The 17292-nt window shown below is 38.7% G+C and overlaps 1 protein-coding gene across 4 annotated transcripts in view; it reads left to right on the plus strand.

Moving 5' to 3' along the window:
- The window catches only part of SLC44A5 (solute carrier family 44 member 5), a 211144-nt gene that overhangs the window by 149206 nt on the left and 44646 nt on the right, over positions 1-17292 (plus strand). For all 4 annotated transcript variants that reach the window (XM_063137339.1, XM_063137322.1, XM_063137348.1 and 1 more), the window contains exons 4-6: positions 7192-7276; positions 12506-12590; positions 15287-15406. In XM_063137339.1, the coding sequence (XP_062993409.1) occupies positions 7192-7276; positions 12506-12590; positions 15287-15406 (290 nt within the window). The remainder of the gene's footprint in view (positions 1-7191; positions 7277-12505; positions 12591-15286; positions 15407-17292) is intronic.

Below are 17292 nucleotides of genomic sequence, written 5' to 3' on the forward strand. Positions count from 1 at the left end.
GAGGAAAGAAAGTACAAGCACTTACGCTTCCTGTTTTCTCCACATTTTACACAACCTGTGATGCTGCTAGTTAGTGAATATAGTTTCAATTTTCTATTAGTTCACCTTATGTGTGTCTGGATACCATTTCATTTTAGTACATAATGTTGGATCAGCAGCAGTTCATTGCATCAAATAGCTGCAAAAATAAACTATGGAAAATTATGTAAATAGCCATTGCTATCTACTTTCTGTGAATGTTGTTCAGTTTGTGTCTCAGAGATATGAAAAAGAATAAGATATTTATCAAGTGCTAAATCATAAATAGTAACATACTTTGGTTTCTCCTTATGTTCAGTCGAGATGTATGCCATCTACCCTTTGAATCCACACAACAGATGTGATCCCCAATTAAAGGAAGCTGATTTCACAGCAAACTGAGATGAATCTATTTGCAAAAAAAAAAAAAGTTGCTTTGTAAATGAAGCATGCACTTGTAAATTCAGAAGGAAAAACATTCAACAAAGAAAACCATGTTCCTTAAAATAGGTTAATCTAACACTTGTTTATTGCCTTATTATGGTTGGACCCATAGGACAAATACAAAAGTGCTGTGTAGCAAAAACACTTCTGGGTTTTCTAAAGCCACTGCTGTCGCAGGGAAGCATTTTATCTGATTTTAAATGGGTGCCTGATGTCGGGTAATGAACTGGATGAGGGTGAACAAATTGAAGCTTATTCCAGACCAGACAAAGATGCTCACTGCTCCAGGTCAGTCAACAGACAGGTCAGGGAATAGGGAATCAATTTGTCCTGGATGGGGTTATACTTCCCTTGATGACTCATGCTCCCAATTTGGGTGTATTCCAGGACTCTGCTTAAACCTGGATGTCCAGGCCTTTGTGGTGGCCGAGAGTGTGTTTGCATAGTGGAAGTTACTGTGCCAAGTGTGCCATTTCCTAGAGATGTCTGATCTGGCCGCAGTGGGGTTGCCTTTGAAAGACCTGCAGAAACCTCAGCTGGTCCAGAATGCCTGTGGTCAAACTGTTGACTGGAGCCAATTAGAGGGAGCACTCAATGCTCTTGCTACAGCAGCTTCACTGGCTACTGGTCTGTTTCCGGGCAGAATTCAAAGTGCTGGTTATGACCTATAAAGCCCTATACGGCTTGGGGCCAGGCTGCCTGAAAGACTGCCTTCTCCCATATGAGCCTCCTTGGTCCTTAAGATCTTCCAGAGAGGCCCTTCTTTCAAGAACACTGCCTTCAGAGATGTGTTTCGTTAGGATGCAAGAGAGTGCCTTTTCTTTGGCTGCTCCAGGGCTATGGAGATCCCTCCCAAAAGAGGCTAGGGCAGGATCTACACTACTGCTTTAAAGCGCTTTATAACAGTTTTGACAACTGTTGGGGCCCAGGACACACTCCATATACAGTTTTCAAAACGTTTTCAAAGTGCTTTAAAGCGCTTTGAATCAGTAGTGTAGATCCTCAGGTTCACTCTCTCTCTGGTGTCTTATCAAAAGAAGACAAACACTGCTTTATTTGAGAAGGCCTTTGGCTTGTAAGTGGGTGCTGTTTTAATTCTGTAATTGTTATGTTTTTATTGTATTTTCATGTGTTTTATTGTTTTAAACTACTTAAAATTGTTTTCGCAAGCCACATTGAGTGCTATTTTTTGGTAGAAAGGTGGGAGATAAATAAATTTCTGAGGGGTTTTCTTTGCTAACATTTCTGGAATTTCAGTTTTCCTCAGATCTGATTTGTGCATAGCCTAGAAGGTTTTCTTTCTATTTCAAAACTTCCTTTGCAATGGAGAATGTGGCTTACAAGATCTAGGCTGCAATCCTATACTCACATAATAATAATAATAATAATAATAATAATAATAATAATAATAATAATAATATTTCTTACCCGCCTCTCCATTCTGATCGAGGTGGGGAACAACAGTAAATATAAATATATTGTAAATATATTGTGAACCACCCAGAGAGCTTTGGCTATTGGGAGGTATAAAAATGTAATAAATAAATTACATAAAACTGAATTAAAACATAATATACATTGTTAAAAACATCCTAAAAACAATCTAAAACATTTTACTAGGGACTAAATCTGGTTTGCATGAACAAAACAGCCACAGTGGGCTGTGCCATGTATCAGATGAGATTGCATATTTAATGCCCAGCTGCAGCTTGTTGTATTGTGTGAACCTGGGCAGCAGAGGTTGTGCGACGGTTACTCCACTTCTGAAATCTCTTCATTGGCTTCCAATTCACTTCAGAATCCAATATAAACTTCTTCTGTTGACCTTCAAAGCTTTTCATGGTCTAGCTCCTTCCTATCTCTCCTCTCTCATCTCACACTATTGCCCCGCTCGTGCTCTTCGCTCCTCTGATGCCATGTTTCTCGCCTGCCCAAGGGTCTCTACTTCCCTTGCTCGGCTTCGTCCATTTTCTTCTGCTGCCCCTTACGCCTGGAACTCTCTTCCAGAACATCTGAGATCCACAAGTTCAATCGCAGCTTTTAAAGCTCAGCTAAAAACTTTTCTTTTTCCTAAAGCTTTTAAAACCTGATGTTGTTTGGACTCTATACTGTTAGTTTTACCCTACCCTGTGCCTGTTTACCCTACCCAGTGCCTGTTTGCATTCTCTTCCCCTCCTTATTGCTTTACTATGATTTTTTGCTATTTACTGTTTTACTCTGTACAGCACCATGTACATTGATGGTGCTATATAAATAAATAAATAAATAAATAAATAATAATAATAATAATAATAATAATATAACTCATGGTCTGTTGTTGGGTTATGCAAAGATTGTTTACTGCATGAACAACTCCTGCTGCCCAGGTTTGCCACAATCAGGTATTGAATATTCAAATTGGGCACCTGCCCACACTGCAGTCCACTATTACTTAAATAAGACATGGTGGGCTGTTCGATCTTGTGAACCAGCCCAATGTCTGTTGTTACTACCGATTGGCTCGCTGTATGTAGCAGCATGGATCTCTGATCATGGAAATTTCTCCAGTTCTTTGTAGTCGTCATTTGGAGCCTAATATTAAATAGAAAAATAAAGAGAGAACTGAAACATCAGAAAGATGCTGGGGGGTTGGAAATGCAAAATTGATGAGATGTATGGTATACCACCTGATGCATTTCTACCTCCAAACTATAATTACATTAGGCAACAGTTATGTTCATGAACTATTATCCCAAAACACTGACTCAGTTTTGTACCTGTCATTGACCTGTTTTGCATACCACAGCTACTGTGGGTTGTCATGAGTGAGGCAACATGCTAGTGCATGGTGCCCAATCACTACTGCTGTGAATGAAAGTAACGTGATGCTTGGTTGTTTTACATTGTGTCTGTACCCAGACTCCTGGCTTGTCTCTCTCCCCAAAAGCCAGAAAAAGAATCCATGCTTTATTCAAGGGTTGTTTCTGGCTTGTTGAGGGAGAGACAAGCCAGAGTCCAGGTTCAGATGCAACACTAAACAATCCAGGAACAGTGCGTCCCTGAGTTGTTTTAGCCACTCCTGCTTTCAGCAGGAGCAATCGCTCGGCATGCACCTGGGTTTTAAAAATACCGAGGTTGTTGTGACATGCACCCCTAACAAGCCAGAGTATAAAGCCAGGGTTTGAACCTGGCTTATGACTCCTGGCTTTTAGGGGACCAAGAAGCCAGGATTTGAGTTTGGATGTAATGCTGAGCCTTTTGTTACTGCTGACTTCTTAGTTACTGAAACTTTTCCTGCTGGCAAGAGTAACCAATCTGGAGTGATCGGGCAGTTTGCATGAGCACATATTTCCATGAAAAATAAGCCAGAATTCTCTGGATTTCTTGATTATTGTTTTGTTCAAACACACACTATATCTGTCCAAATAGGGATGTGCTTGAGTAACTTCAGAACTATTTCAGTAAAGAAAATATGTTTGGTATAAATAAACTATAAGTCAGTGGCTGAGTATGGATGTAAACTTGGGTGCTACGGGTCCATGTCCAATGTTTCTACTGACCATACTGTTCTGCAGAAGGTATAACATGGTATTTTCCTGTAATGCCTTCTTCATGTAGGGGAAACATTTGTGTGACGGCAGCATTTTAAGTTGCCATTAGTGGGAATGTACTTTTCTCTATAATGTCTAGTGTTCTTGGAGTAGGAAAACTAATTGCAGATAAAAAAAATCACACTTAGTAAGCAGATCTTGCTGGCCGCAGTAGCTAATTCTAAATTATCTGTACAATGCAGGTGTTACATTTTGTAATTGACATTGCACAACTGTTTTAAATCTCACATGACAGGATTTATCTCTGCTAATGACTGTACTAGTCGAAAGAATCACAGTCATAAGGGAGGGGAATAAATCTTCTGTAATGTTGAAATACTTGAAAAAACACAATAACCTCAGAAAGATGGAAGGTTGCTACAGAGACTCCACTTAGAATATATATATGAGAAAGTAAGGGAGTTTAATAACATCTGGAAAAATTGATGTGTTTGGTTGTGGGTGTTTTCTGCCGTAGACATAGAAATACATTAAAGGGCAATGAAAACCTCCTTTTGCCATACATTTTGTTAAGAAGCCGTGCACAGATAAATATCTTGCTTTTACAAAGTGTAGATTCCCCTCTTCCCCGGTATGTTCAAGTGCATACAAATTCATGAATTGGTAGATGATGGGTACCACAATTTGTTTTTAAAAAGCAAGATTATGGCTAATAGTTTAAGTCATTATGTTTTAGTATATGGCTTCACTTTGTGGTATAGAGTGTGGAGGTAGTTTTATTGAATTCTTGCAGAATTCAAATCTCAGAGTGATGTAGCATTGTTCTTGCTAGGCTAATGTGTATGTGGTTCCAAAAAGTATTATTTTACAAACAGTGTGATGCAATGCTGCTAACTTGTGAAATTTGATTACGCATCTTGCAACATCTGGGGTTTTTTTCCTTGTGCTTGAAGGCCTCATTCCTGAATTCTGGCTGTCATTCTAATATAAATTATTGTAAGTTCAAAACTTGAAGAATTACTACACTCCTTTTATGAATTTTCATACAGGTATGAAAGTTTCCTATGAATTACCATTTACCACTATGACAGACCTTACAGAACTCATTTTCAAAGGTTAATTTTGCACAGTCTTTAAAAACGCACACCCAGAAGCTCAAATATATTATTCAACTAGACATCAACACTAATGAATTAGAGACATTGTCTTCTTACAACACTTTACCCAATATGGTGTCCGCCAGATGTGTTGAGAGTACAATGCCCATCATCTTCAGCCAGCTTGGGAGTTGTAGGCCTACACATCTGGAAGATTGGGGAAAGCTGACAAAGTACAGATGTCTGTAATATACCCTTCTCATGCTACTACCATCTAAATGTCTGAAATGTAATGAAAAATGTCTAAACACCCTATTTCACTATTATGTACAAATGCATAATAGTGGAATATAAGCATTCCCCTCTCCCCGCCTGGCTCCGCCGGTGGATTGCTGGAGTTATTAATTCTTGCCAAATTTCTGGTAAAATGGTTTAATATTGAAGTAATGTAATTTCAGAATACTTATTACCACATTTGGAAATGAACAATAATTGAGTAAGTCTGTTTTTTCAACAACAAATCTCCAGACAAATAGAGGAGAGACTATTCTCATCTCTCAACAGCTGTGGAGAAGTTTATTTATTGCATTACTGCCGTTCTGTAACCAACCAAGGCGGTTTACAAGAACCAGAAAACCAGAATGATAAACAAGTACTATCATTGTAAAACATTAAAAACAAATCTTAAAAACCAATTTAGCATTATTCAGGAGAAATGGCTCATTCTTTTTCAAAGGTGCTTACCTTTATTATATTACTTTTACTAGTGTTTAAAAATACATTTCTACTCCTCATTATGGTAAATTATTATTATTATTATTATTATTATTATTATTATTATTATTATTTATATAGCACCATTAATGTACATGGTGCTGTACAGAGTAAAACAATAAATAGCAAGACCCTGCCACATAGGCTTACATTCTAATAAAATCATAGTAAAGCAATAAGGAGGGGAAGAGAATGCACCAAACAGGCAGTATAAAAGTCAGAACAATTCAAGTTTTAAAAGCTTTAGGAAAAAGAAAAGTTTTTAGCTGAGCTTTAAAAGCTGCGATTGAACTTGTAGTTCTCAAGTTTCATAAAAGGATGAAAAAGAAGGTAAATGCTTTAAAATCTGGAATTAGAATAAATTGACACTACCAGCAGCAGTCAAGAACTGCTCACGTGGTAATGATTTTGTGAAACCCTGACATAATGGATTTTGGACACAGTTATAAAAGCGATGTAACAGAAATGGAAGTAAAATGAATGAAAGATGCTTTAATATTGACAGTTAACCAAAGATGGAAAAGAACCATCCCCATTTAATCCTTTTGTGCAAAACAACATTTGGCTGTTTAGAGTCAGTGTTAGCTTATTTCTTTGGGCCCTACCACCTCCAGAACACAAGGGCTAACAGTTTCATATAGGCCTTTGCGTCTTCGTGCTCTGTCACTCCAATGTCAAGAGTGCTGCTGTGCCAATGACCTTGGAGAGCATTTCGTTTTGAGTGTTTCCAAATTTAAACAGTACAAAATCAAGATAAATGTGACAACGTGGCAATTATACAAAGAGCAAGTTCAAAGTAATTTACATAAACTTGGGTTTGAAAGTACATTTTAAGTGGCTCGTGCAATTCAGTGTACAGAAAGAAGCTCAGAAGCGAGAGTGAAGGTGGTTTTGTTTGTCTGGCTTGGTTCAATACTATTGTATGGCTTTATGCCAACAAAGCTTTTGTAATGCTTCCCTGTCCTCGTTTTAATAACCGTTATTTTCTAAGTGCATTACCTCATATGCTGGCTCTAAGCCAGATGTATCCTGTTGGGGGGAAAAATCCGGGAGAGAGAAACGTTTTCATCCATACTTTTTCATTAAAAAAAAAAAAATCTACTGTTTAAGAAAAATCAATAGTCTTCAGTAGCTATTGAAAGAGGTTAAAATGGTACATGTCAGGCAGTGCATTTTAATGACTAGCAAACTTTAATTCCAAGCAAAGCTGCTGGATGGAGAAAATGAGCTATGAAATAGCTCTAATCTTCTTCTTCTTCTTCTTCTTCTTCTTCTTCTTCTTCTTCTTCTTCTTCTTCTTCTTCTTCTTCTTCTTCTTTTCTTCACAGCCTGGGTACATGGTGACCCCAGAAAAGTGGCTTACCCAACTGACAGCTATGGGCAGTTCTGCGGTCAAAAGGACACGCCTAATGAGTGAGTACTGAAACATTTGTTTGGCTTCACCTTTCATGACATATGCATCAGAAATGAAGCATTAGCGCTCTCACTCCTAGAAGCTTTACTGGAAGGCTGAAGAAGGACCCACCCTGCCTTCCATCACTGGGTTTCTCTATGTCCAATTAAGATTTATAAAATGCTGAAAGATCAAAGAAAAACTATTGTGCAGTCTGAAGACAATAAATCAGTAAAATATGATTACATCATGAACCCAAGATTCATTAGAAAACCACACTTTATGAAATGCATTGGATCTGACTAGTCAGCGTAAGTTGGAATATTTAATTGAGATGTCCCCTGAGAAATCATTATGTCATTCCTAAGAGAAAAATAATTCCTAAGTACTGCAGATTGCATCTCATTTCTGTAAACTACCCACCCCTCTGCACAGCAGGTACCACATGCCAGCTGCTGAAAATAGCAAGGGAGAATTCTTGCTGTTTGCTACTTTTAGCTTAAAATAATAAATCTTTTTTTATGACTAGAAATTTCTACAGTCTCTGGTCTGGACTCTGAGAGAGGAGCCACTCATAGTTTCGCTCTGTAGTTCAACTGCATGTAATTTCCCTACAAGTTTTGAGTGTCCCAAACAGCTCCATAGACTCATACAACTGACATGAGCTCAGTGGTTCATCAGCAGTGGTGTAGTACAGCCAGGGACGGAAATCCGCACTGTTTTATCTGCTCAAAATTCCCTGTACCCTTTGAGTTTAGCTGTAATCTTTGATTATTTGAGCAATGGTTGCTCAAATAATCAACTCTACACAGCATTGGTTATTTGCGTTGGTTATTTCAGCTGAATAACCAACTGTGGTGTGAAAAAGTCCCGACAGACAACACAATAACACCGTTGACTATTTATCCCACCATTGATTATCAAGTCATCTGAACCCAGTCAGTATTTGCTTTCATTCTAAACCCAGGCAGCCTAACAGTGCAATCTTATACATGACTACTCAGACATATGTTCCAGGTAAGTGTATAGAAGATTGTAGCTTTAACGCATTTCTAAACTTTCTTATATTTATTGTTTCTAATGAGTAATCCATTACTTCTGCGATTTTTACCAATTGCTTCCTTTGGTATCTTATTCCTTGCTAACGCCTGCTGGCAAGGATAAATAATTATTCCCTTGCTTCATTCAGAAATCCTTTGCATTTTTGGAGACTGTAACACGTTTTCCTTCCCCCAATTTTTCTAGGATAATTTTAACTTCATAGTTACCCTCTGAAATCATTTTCAGCTTTTTGTCATCATCCCTGAACAACAGTAATGGTTCAACACCAAGTAAAATTTTAGCACTGCTAAATAGATACTATTTGGAGTTGGGTAGTTGGTGGGCAACATTCATCTTGGTAGATAATTTTTATGCCTCCCCCAAATATAACTATACTTTGGACCCTATAGAATCACAGTGACACAATAAAGGAGTTGTTGATATTGGAATAAGATACCAAAGGAAGCAATTGGTGAAAATAATTATGATGATGATGATGATGATGATGATAATGATGTTACTTATTGTGAACTGCCTTGTGGTTTTCTTGGGATGGGAAAAAGTAGTATATAAATAAAATAAAACAACAGCTTGTGGGAAAGGTGCAGTGGGAACAGCCATATTAGAAGCACCACAAGAATATCTCATGCACTATTTTTGGCCTGAAAAATGCTGCTTCATTTTTGAGTTTGTATGCCAGAAAGAGCTATTCAGGCCAAATTAAATATAAGAGTGCTTTTTCTGAGTGGGACACTGGGACAGTATCCTAGGTTGACATCTTCACATGTCACCCCACTTCACATGGAGTACTGTGAGGTTAGAAGAGCTGTATGGGTCATATAAATTTGCATTTTAAGATGTGGGGGTTTCCCCCTAAGGGCACAATCGTATGAAGGTTTAGACAGAAATAAATCCTACATTTCCCAGCATCCCAGCTGGGAGTTGTAGGATTTATTTCTGCCTAAACATGCATAAGATTACATCCTATTCATTGGTAGGGTGGGGGGATTTACACAATTTTTTCAGCTGCCATTATTATTATTATTATTATTATTTATTTATATAGCACCATCGATGTACATGGTGCTGTACAGATAACACAGTAAATAGCAAGACCCTGCCGCATAGGCTTACAATCTAATAAAGTTGTAGTAAACAATAAGGAGGGAAAGAGAATGCAAACAGTCACAGGGAAGTGTAAACAGGCACCGGGAAGGGTGAAGCTAACAGTATAGAGTCAGAACAAACTCAAAGTTTAAAAGCTATAGGGAAAAGAAAAGTTTTTAGCTGTGTTTTAAAAGCTGTGATTGAGTTGGTAGTTCTCAGGTGTTCTGGAAGAGCATTCCAGGCATGAGGGGCAGCAGAGGAAAATGGGCGAAGCCGAGCAAGGGAAGTAGAGACCCTTGGGCAGGCAAGAAGCATGGCATCAGAGGAGCGAAGAGCACGAGCGGGGCAATAGTGTGAGATGAGAGAGGAGAGATAGGCAGGAGCTAGACCGTGAAAAGCTTTGAAGGTCAACAGGAGAAGTTTATATTGGATTCTGGAATGAATTGGGAGCCAATGAAGAGATTTCAGAAGCGGAGTGACATGGTCAGAGCGGCGGGCCAGGAAGATGATCTTAGCGGCAGAGTGGTGGACAGAGACCAGCGGACTGATGTGAGATGAGGGGAGGCCAGAGAGGAGGAGGTTGCAGTAGTCCAACCGAGAGATAACCAGTGCGTGAACGAGAGTCTTGGCAGAAGAGACAGACAAAAATGGTCGAATCCTGGCAATATTATACAGGAAGAAACGACAAGATTTAGCTACTGCCTTGATATGAGGAATAAAGGAGAGCGAGGAATCAAATATAAAGCCAAGGCTACGAGTTTCCTTGACCGGAGTAAGCGTGACATCGTTGACAGTAAGAGAGAATGAGAGATGAGGAGAAGGTTTAGGAGGAAAAACAAGCAGTTCAGTTTTTGCCATATTGAGTTTCAAACGGCGATGAAGCAGCCAGGCTGAGATATCTGAAAGACATGCTGAGATACGATCGTGGACATCAGGAGAAAGTTCCGGAGATGAGAGGTATAGTTGTGTGTCATCGGCATACAGGTGATATTGGAGGCCATGAGATTGAATAAGTTTACCCAAGGGCAGCATGTATAGAGAAAACAGCAGCGGGCCAAGCACCGAGCCTTGCGGAACCCCTACTGAAAGGGGAAAGGAGGAGGACGAGCTGCCGTTAGCCGACACGCTGAAGGAGCGACCCTCTAGATAGGAGGCGAACCAGTTATAGACAGAGCCACAGAGTCCAAGGTCATGGAGGGAATCTAAGAGAAGATCGTGATCAACCGTGTCAAAGGCTGCAGTTAGATCAAGGAGAATAAGGACGGAATAATGGCCCTTAGACTTGGCAGTGAGAAGATCATTGGTGATCTTGGTAAGGGCTGTTTCAGTGGAATGCAAAGGACGGAATCCAGATTGAAAGGGATCCAGAGCAGAGTTACTAGAGAGAAAGTCAAGACAGCGAGAGTAGACCACACGTTATTTGTATGTGTTCATTAATGTTATTAAATGTAGATTTATAATGATGATTATAACCACATGTGAAGGTAACATTTTGAAAAACCACCTGGGAGTCAATAATAAAATGATTCAAGTAAAAACCTTAGGTGAAGACTGACAGATTGACATATAGTTGACATGGATTTCAGATTGATGGTTTTTTTCAAATCCAGAAGCTGCCCACCTTGTGGGAAATTAAATTTGGAGATGGATGCTAATCTTTGTATCATTGCTCTTTGGAGTGCCTTGACTTGCAACAATAAAATGTAAATAAATGTTCAAAATGGTTTCAAACAAATATTACGCCAAGTAAATATTTTAGAAGATGTGATATTTAAAAAATACTGCAGCATTCATAGATCTTGGAGATGGCAGGGACTGAACTACAATAATATAGAATTAATTCCATCTTGTGTTACCATCAGAGCTCCCACTCTAGGGAGCTCCTATGCATCTTAATCCATCTATTTGTTAATCTCTATGTAAGCCCTAAATTTATTTTGCATTCATACTAGCATGAAATACAGCCTACCTACAAAAGAGAAAAGCCGGTGTGGCTGGTTCTTACTGTTCTAAATATTTATTCTTGAGTTTTTCCTGTATTGCTGTCATCAGCTAGCAAACATTTCAGTTCCAAAGTAAACTACTAGCCAATTATATGAATTGGATTATCAAGTTTCCATAGTTGTACTAAAGTAGAATTGCCTGAACCTAAATTTTCCAAGAGTCCTAGGCTATTTCTACACCTGCCTTTTCCCCTGCGATCGTCCCGGGATCATCTCTGTGCATCCAAATGACACACAGGGACGATCCCTCCATTTTCCTAGGATAATCCTTAGGTGTAGAAAGGGCCCTAGTTACCTAATCACCATATATGTCCTCTATGGCTTCTTTGTGTGTTCCAAGTCACACAGTTCAGAGTCATTGGTAGAGGCTGGAGAAAGCATATAGTCAGCAAAGTGTAAATAGAGGCACATGCTATCAGTCTTCCTCACACACTATTTAATTTTCTAGTTAGCGGGGATAAATGTGAAAGTGGCTCTTTATCTCCATCCTTTCTCGAGGTCACTGCTATTGTTAATGGAAGCCTGTTCTATGCTTTGCCTCTGAATCGTTTAACTTTTTAACCCCTTCATAAACCCACTTATATCTGTAGTGCGTGCTGTCCATAAAGTCCATACTTGTACTCATGATAGAAGATTCCTGGAATTTTATCTAATCCACAGGTTTCCATATGCAAACAAACTGTTGATTGATTTTTAGTGCCACCTTGTGATTAATATAAAAAAGCCACTAGCTGCATTTTACGGTATAGAGTGTGTTGGACAACTACTATATGTGCATGATAGATTTACTGTACAGTAGAAGTACTGTTTGGATAGGTATCAAAGCCTTAACCTGTGAGATCTAGGACAGGTTTAACGTAGCAGGTGCCGTTCTGACCTATTTCACAGGGAAATGTCAACCTCCCCAATATTAGACATTGTATGTGCTAATATGAATAAGTGCAAGTTCTCTGAAGTTTTATTTTTCTTAGTCTTCATGACTACCCTGAATTTTGAAGTAGTATCTGACTGAAAGATGTGTATATTATGTATTCATACATACTGTGAAGTAAATATCCATAAAGTGAAATTAATAATTTTTTATCCATTTTTCTGTAGGAACAAGACAATTTTGTTTTACTTTAACATTCTGAAATGTGCCAGCCCTATAGTGCTAATAAACCTACAGTGCCCTACAACACAGGTATGTAACAGGCAGTAAGAACACATGAATTATCTTTTTGTATAGCTACTTCTAAGCTGAGCAATTATTGTGGGGTAAAGGAGAAAGTAAATGCTAATGTTGGGTGTAAGTACAGTGTATGTGTGCATCTGTACACACCCATACAAATTCCCAAAGGAAATACAAAACACTGTCCAATAATTTGGACAACTAAGTGGCTTATCCGTTTTGAATATGATTGTTCAACATATTTCAAGAGGGGGAGGGGAGAAAAGAAAATATTTGAGGGCAGGCTTCATTTTTTGTGACTATCAGTCATTCTTCCATGTATATGTCTATGCACTAGTATTGTTTGAAGTGACTTGGAAACAATTAATTTGACAGATTTCCAAGGGTTGTTTTCCTTTCCCCCACGAAGTACATTTGAAAAATGTAAACTTTCTTTTGAATAGCCAACCAGCCCTTTTGTCTCTAGAAATTAACAGCGTTATGATATGGATCGATGCTGCTGATTCGTCACATTACTAAAGCCACCATTTGGATCAACTAATCAGTTCTTGAATGTTGGCTATCAGTACCATACACACTGGAGGGGAATAAATAACATGTTTGCTTATAGTAAAATTATGGTGTTACAATATTGACCCCAGATGTCTTGGATGATCATTAACTATAACTCCTGGGAGGTACTTAGTAACATTATGGTTATACTACTGTATAACATAACAATCCTCTGTAAGGAAGGGCTTCTGCTCTTGGGGAGGACAACACTTCCTTCTTGTAGAAGTCCCTTGTGCCTTATTGGGTAGGGAAGTTGTTATGGGGGAGACTACTGTTAGAAGAGGATCGGAAAAGGAACACTATACATGTATCTTGGGATCCTAGCCTTTGCATGTAACTTTTGACAATTTAGCCTAGTGTAAAGGCCAGTGCTTATTACTATTGAGCCACATGGTTTGGATAATCCCCAATTAAGTTGATATCCAGGTTTAAAATTATTTAGCACAATTAAACCCCTGCTTAAATTAGTAAATTAAATCAAAGTATTGGGCTGCAGATTATGGCGTAAGATGGAAATTTCTATAGGTTGGGTCCAGACCCTTCCACTAAGATCCAGTGGAAACTCGTCACTGGAGGAAAAGTGCAGGTGATTTTTCCCCAATTCTCCCTGCTGCCCCAGTGCCACCTTCCACACTATTCTGGAGGGTCCCCTGGCTCTCCAAGAGTGTGCTGAAGGGGGAATAAGTAAAAATCAGCTCCTCCCCTTTCTCCAATGACTGTGTCCCATGGGCAGAGTTCCCTCATGGGTAGTCTGGATCCAACCCTAAATATAGAAGTGAAATATTCTTAAGAAGAGTTTGAGTTTATCCCACAATTTTTGAGTGAATAGTTAAGTACATTACGCTACATGACCATGTAGGGGAGTAATTCTAACTTAATTATTTTGGGGTATTGGTGCTTCCAATAGATCTCATCAGGTGTTGGAAGAATGAGTGATACCACAGGTGCAATCCACTGAGCACTGTAGGTATGATTATAAACTGCATGTATGATTTGGCAATACTTGAATTACAGATAAAAGTGGACATACTTCTTAAAATCTGAAAATCAAATTTAATTATTCTTCCTTTCATTTATGATACATGTACAATGTTGAAAACTCTAAAACGTTTATGTAATTAAACAAATGTGATTTCATTTAATTATTTTGAGTTATTTCTTCACTTTTATGTCACATCTTAATTTTTTAAAAAATGGGAAGAGGTCACTAATAGAAAAAATGAATTTGATAATTTAAATAGCGGTATTATTTAGCTTTACTGCATTCTTAAACACACACTTTACAAATGAATTATATATGTGAATTATTTTTTTGGAATGTCTAGGGGGGGAAAGCTAGAATGATATATAATTACAGCATGCAAATTATTTAATGTCCTAATATATTTGATTTATATTGCCTCTTCAAAAAAAAGGCATGTACAAAATTAAGATACAACAAATCTCTTTGCATTGAAATTATGTATCTCACTCATCCGAAATAATTATCTGCGCATGCAATGGATATTGGGATTAGAACATAAACCCAAGCAATCTATGTAATCTAGGTTTTCAGGTATTATGATTTTAGAAAGAGTTGTGCCCTGAAAAAAGGCATAGCCTGGTCTTAACCCTTGTGGAACCTTAAAGTAATGCAAATTTACTTTACTTTTGATTGAGCTATTGAAACTGAAAGCGGATTGCACTTGCCCTATAAAAGGGTAAAACAATTTCAACTGTTACAGTCATTATTGAACAGTGCTTGTATGCTGTGTGCAAGCTACACCACATGGCTATACATTGAATTGCCTTCATAGGTTACTTGGAAATCTTGAGAAAAATATTTTATCCAAGAACTTCATTTTAATTACTTTTTAAATTGTATTTCTGATCTTTCCAAAAGGCAGAAAGACTTGGAAAGATTCTGTGGCTGGGGTGGGGAGGGAGTGGGTTTCAAACTGCCTCCACTCACTTGTTTAACTAGAGACTGCGATGGGGGGGGGGGGGGAAGGGGAAAAATGACTGTGTCTGCTTCTAAGTGCTGTGCTAAGCAGGCAATCTGATAAAATGGTGTACTCCCAGATATGGCAATTTTTTTTTGTCTTACTGCTCTGATAGTATAACTTTCTCATCCTCCAGTGCTGCTTCGATCAGTGTGTATTTTTCTTGTCTTAAAGCTTTGTGTGTCAAAGTGCCCAGACAGGTTTGCAACCTACATAGAAATGCAATCTTCCTACAGAAATTACTGGGAGTACTACAGACAGTTTTGCAAGCCTGGTTTTAATAAGCCACGGAAGGTGAGTATAGAGATGTATTATAGTCTGAACAATACCTTTTATCATCCAGAATTAGTACAATCCTTGTCAAGTCTATATCTGCACAGTTGTACTGCTCCCCACCCACAGTTATTGGTTACAATGAAACAAATCCTGGTGCAAATTTTGTTTACTCCAATATGGCCATGAAGGGTAATATGGGTTTTTTATTGGTATATTTTATAACTAAAATGCTATTTTTATATATTTTAAGGGAGCAAGACTAAACTCCTGGGAAGGACAGCTGAGGGGGCTGGTGGGCTTCTTCTTTTTTTTTCTTTTTTCTTTGTCTTACTACTCTGATAGTATAACTTTCTCATCCTCCAGTGGGTGCTGTGGACCTCCCTCTCTGCAGGCTGAAAGTGAGGTCCACCACTGGAACCTTCTCCAGGGCTGTGGAAAAACCAAACAAACCCTGTTACCACTGTTACTGTGCAACTCACAGTACTCTGTAGAAAATAGGACCAAAAGAACAGATGTTGGGGAGGCTGTGGGTCTGCTTCATTCCCCTGTTATGCTGAGCGGCTATTAGTATCAGTGGTAGGGGAACATTTTCAAAAGGCCAAAATGGAGGGTCCTTTTGCTTAGGAAGTTGTTTTTTCTCCACCACAGGTTCTCACTACACACATACAACCCTTAGAATTGCTCTGTGTAAAATCTTTGTCCTCAGTCTTGTGATAGTTGAGGCAATAAGCCATACTCTGGGTTGTCGTCACATGCAAACCAGTTCGACATAAATAAATGACCCAAACCCAGCTGACCATATGCATGACCAAGAATAAGACACTGCGTCATCATGGGGCATTCCCAATTGAATTTGATTGAGCATTCTCCGAAAAGGGGATGGAGCAACAAAATGACATTATAATAAAATACATTGGTCTGCAAGCCGCATACATCAGATGCATCATATGCATTCATCAGACTGAGCTGTCAAAATTGCAAGATGGCTTTAGTTCACTCAGGAATACCATTTTTAAAATATTCCCTTCCTAAAAAATAAAGGGGAAAAACTTCCATGTAAGTTAAAACTAGCATATAGGGGAGAACGATTCTAGTCTAATTTCTCTCCTGTGCTAGTTTACTACTTGTAGGGAGGTGGGTTTTTTAATGTAGGGAAGTGTTAAAAATGTAATTCTTCCACCTGGAGAGTGAAATACTACAGAAAAGTCTTCCATATGAGAACTCTACTAGCTGTCCCACCTTTCTCTGCATGGTTACTAGACCCTAAATCTATTCCTTTGCTACAGAATTGCCCATTATAGCCATTACATATATTTCTACTTTAATATAGTGAACTATCTGGAATAGCACAAAATAAATTCCTAAGTCTTTTTCTTTAAGCAAACACTGCATTCACAAGTCATTTGACAATGTGTCAGCCAGTATGGTCTATTGGTTAGAATGTTGGACTGGGACAAGGGAGATCCAGGTTCTAATCCCCAATCAGTCATGAAGCTCACTAGATAACTTTGGGCCAGACACTGATTCTCAGCCTAACCTACCTCACAGGGATTTTGTGAGAATAGTATGGAGATGAGGAGGACTATGTGAGTTGCCCTGGATTCCCTGAAGGAGGAAAAATGGTGGGATAACAACAACACAAGTCTGTCCCCTTGCACAGTGAGAATCTAAGTGTAATGGAATAGAGATCTGCCTTTATAAATAGGAACTGGCCTTAACTGACTTAAATTGACTCTCTGCTTCAAAACATTTAAACAGCTATAACCTGGGGCGGGGGGGAGGGGAGAGACGGACCCAAACAAAGGGGAAACATGAATTTGGAACGGGAGGGGTGGTAGTGAGATAGCAGTTCCTTTTGGCTGTTTCTCCATTCTATTTTCTCCATCCCGAAGTTGCCATGTGTC

This window comes from Elgaria multicarinata, chromosome 1 (genome assembly GCF_023053635.1).
Source record: "Elgaria multicarinata webbii isolate HBS135686 ecotype San Diego chromosome 1, rElgMul1.1.pri, whole genome shotgun sequence".
Taxonomy (NCBI): Eukaryota; Metazoa; Chordata; class Lepidosauria; order Squamata; family Anguidae; genus Elgaria; species Elgaria multicarinata.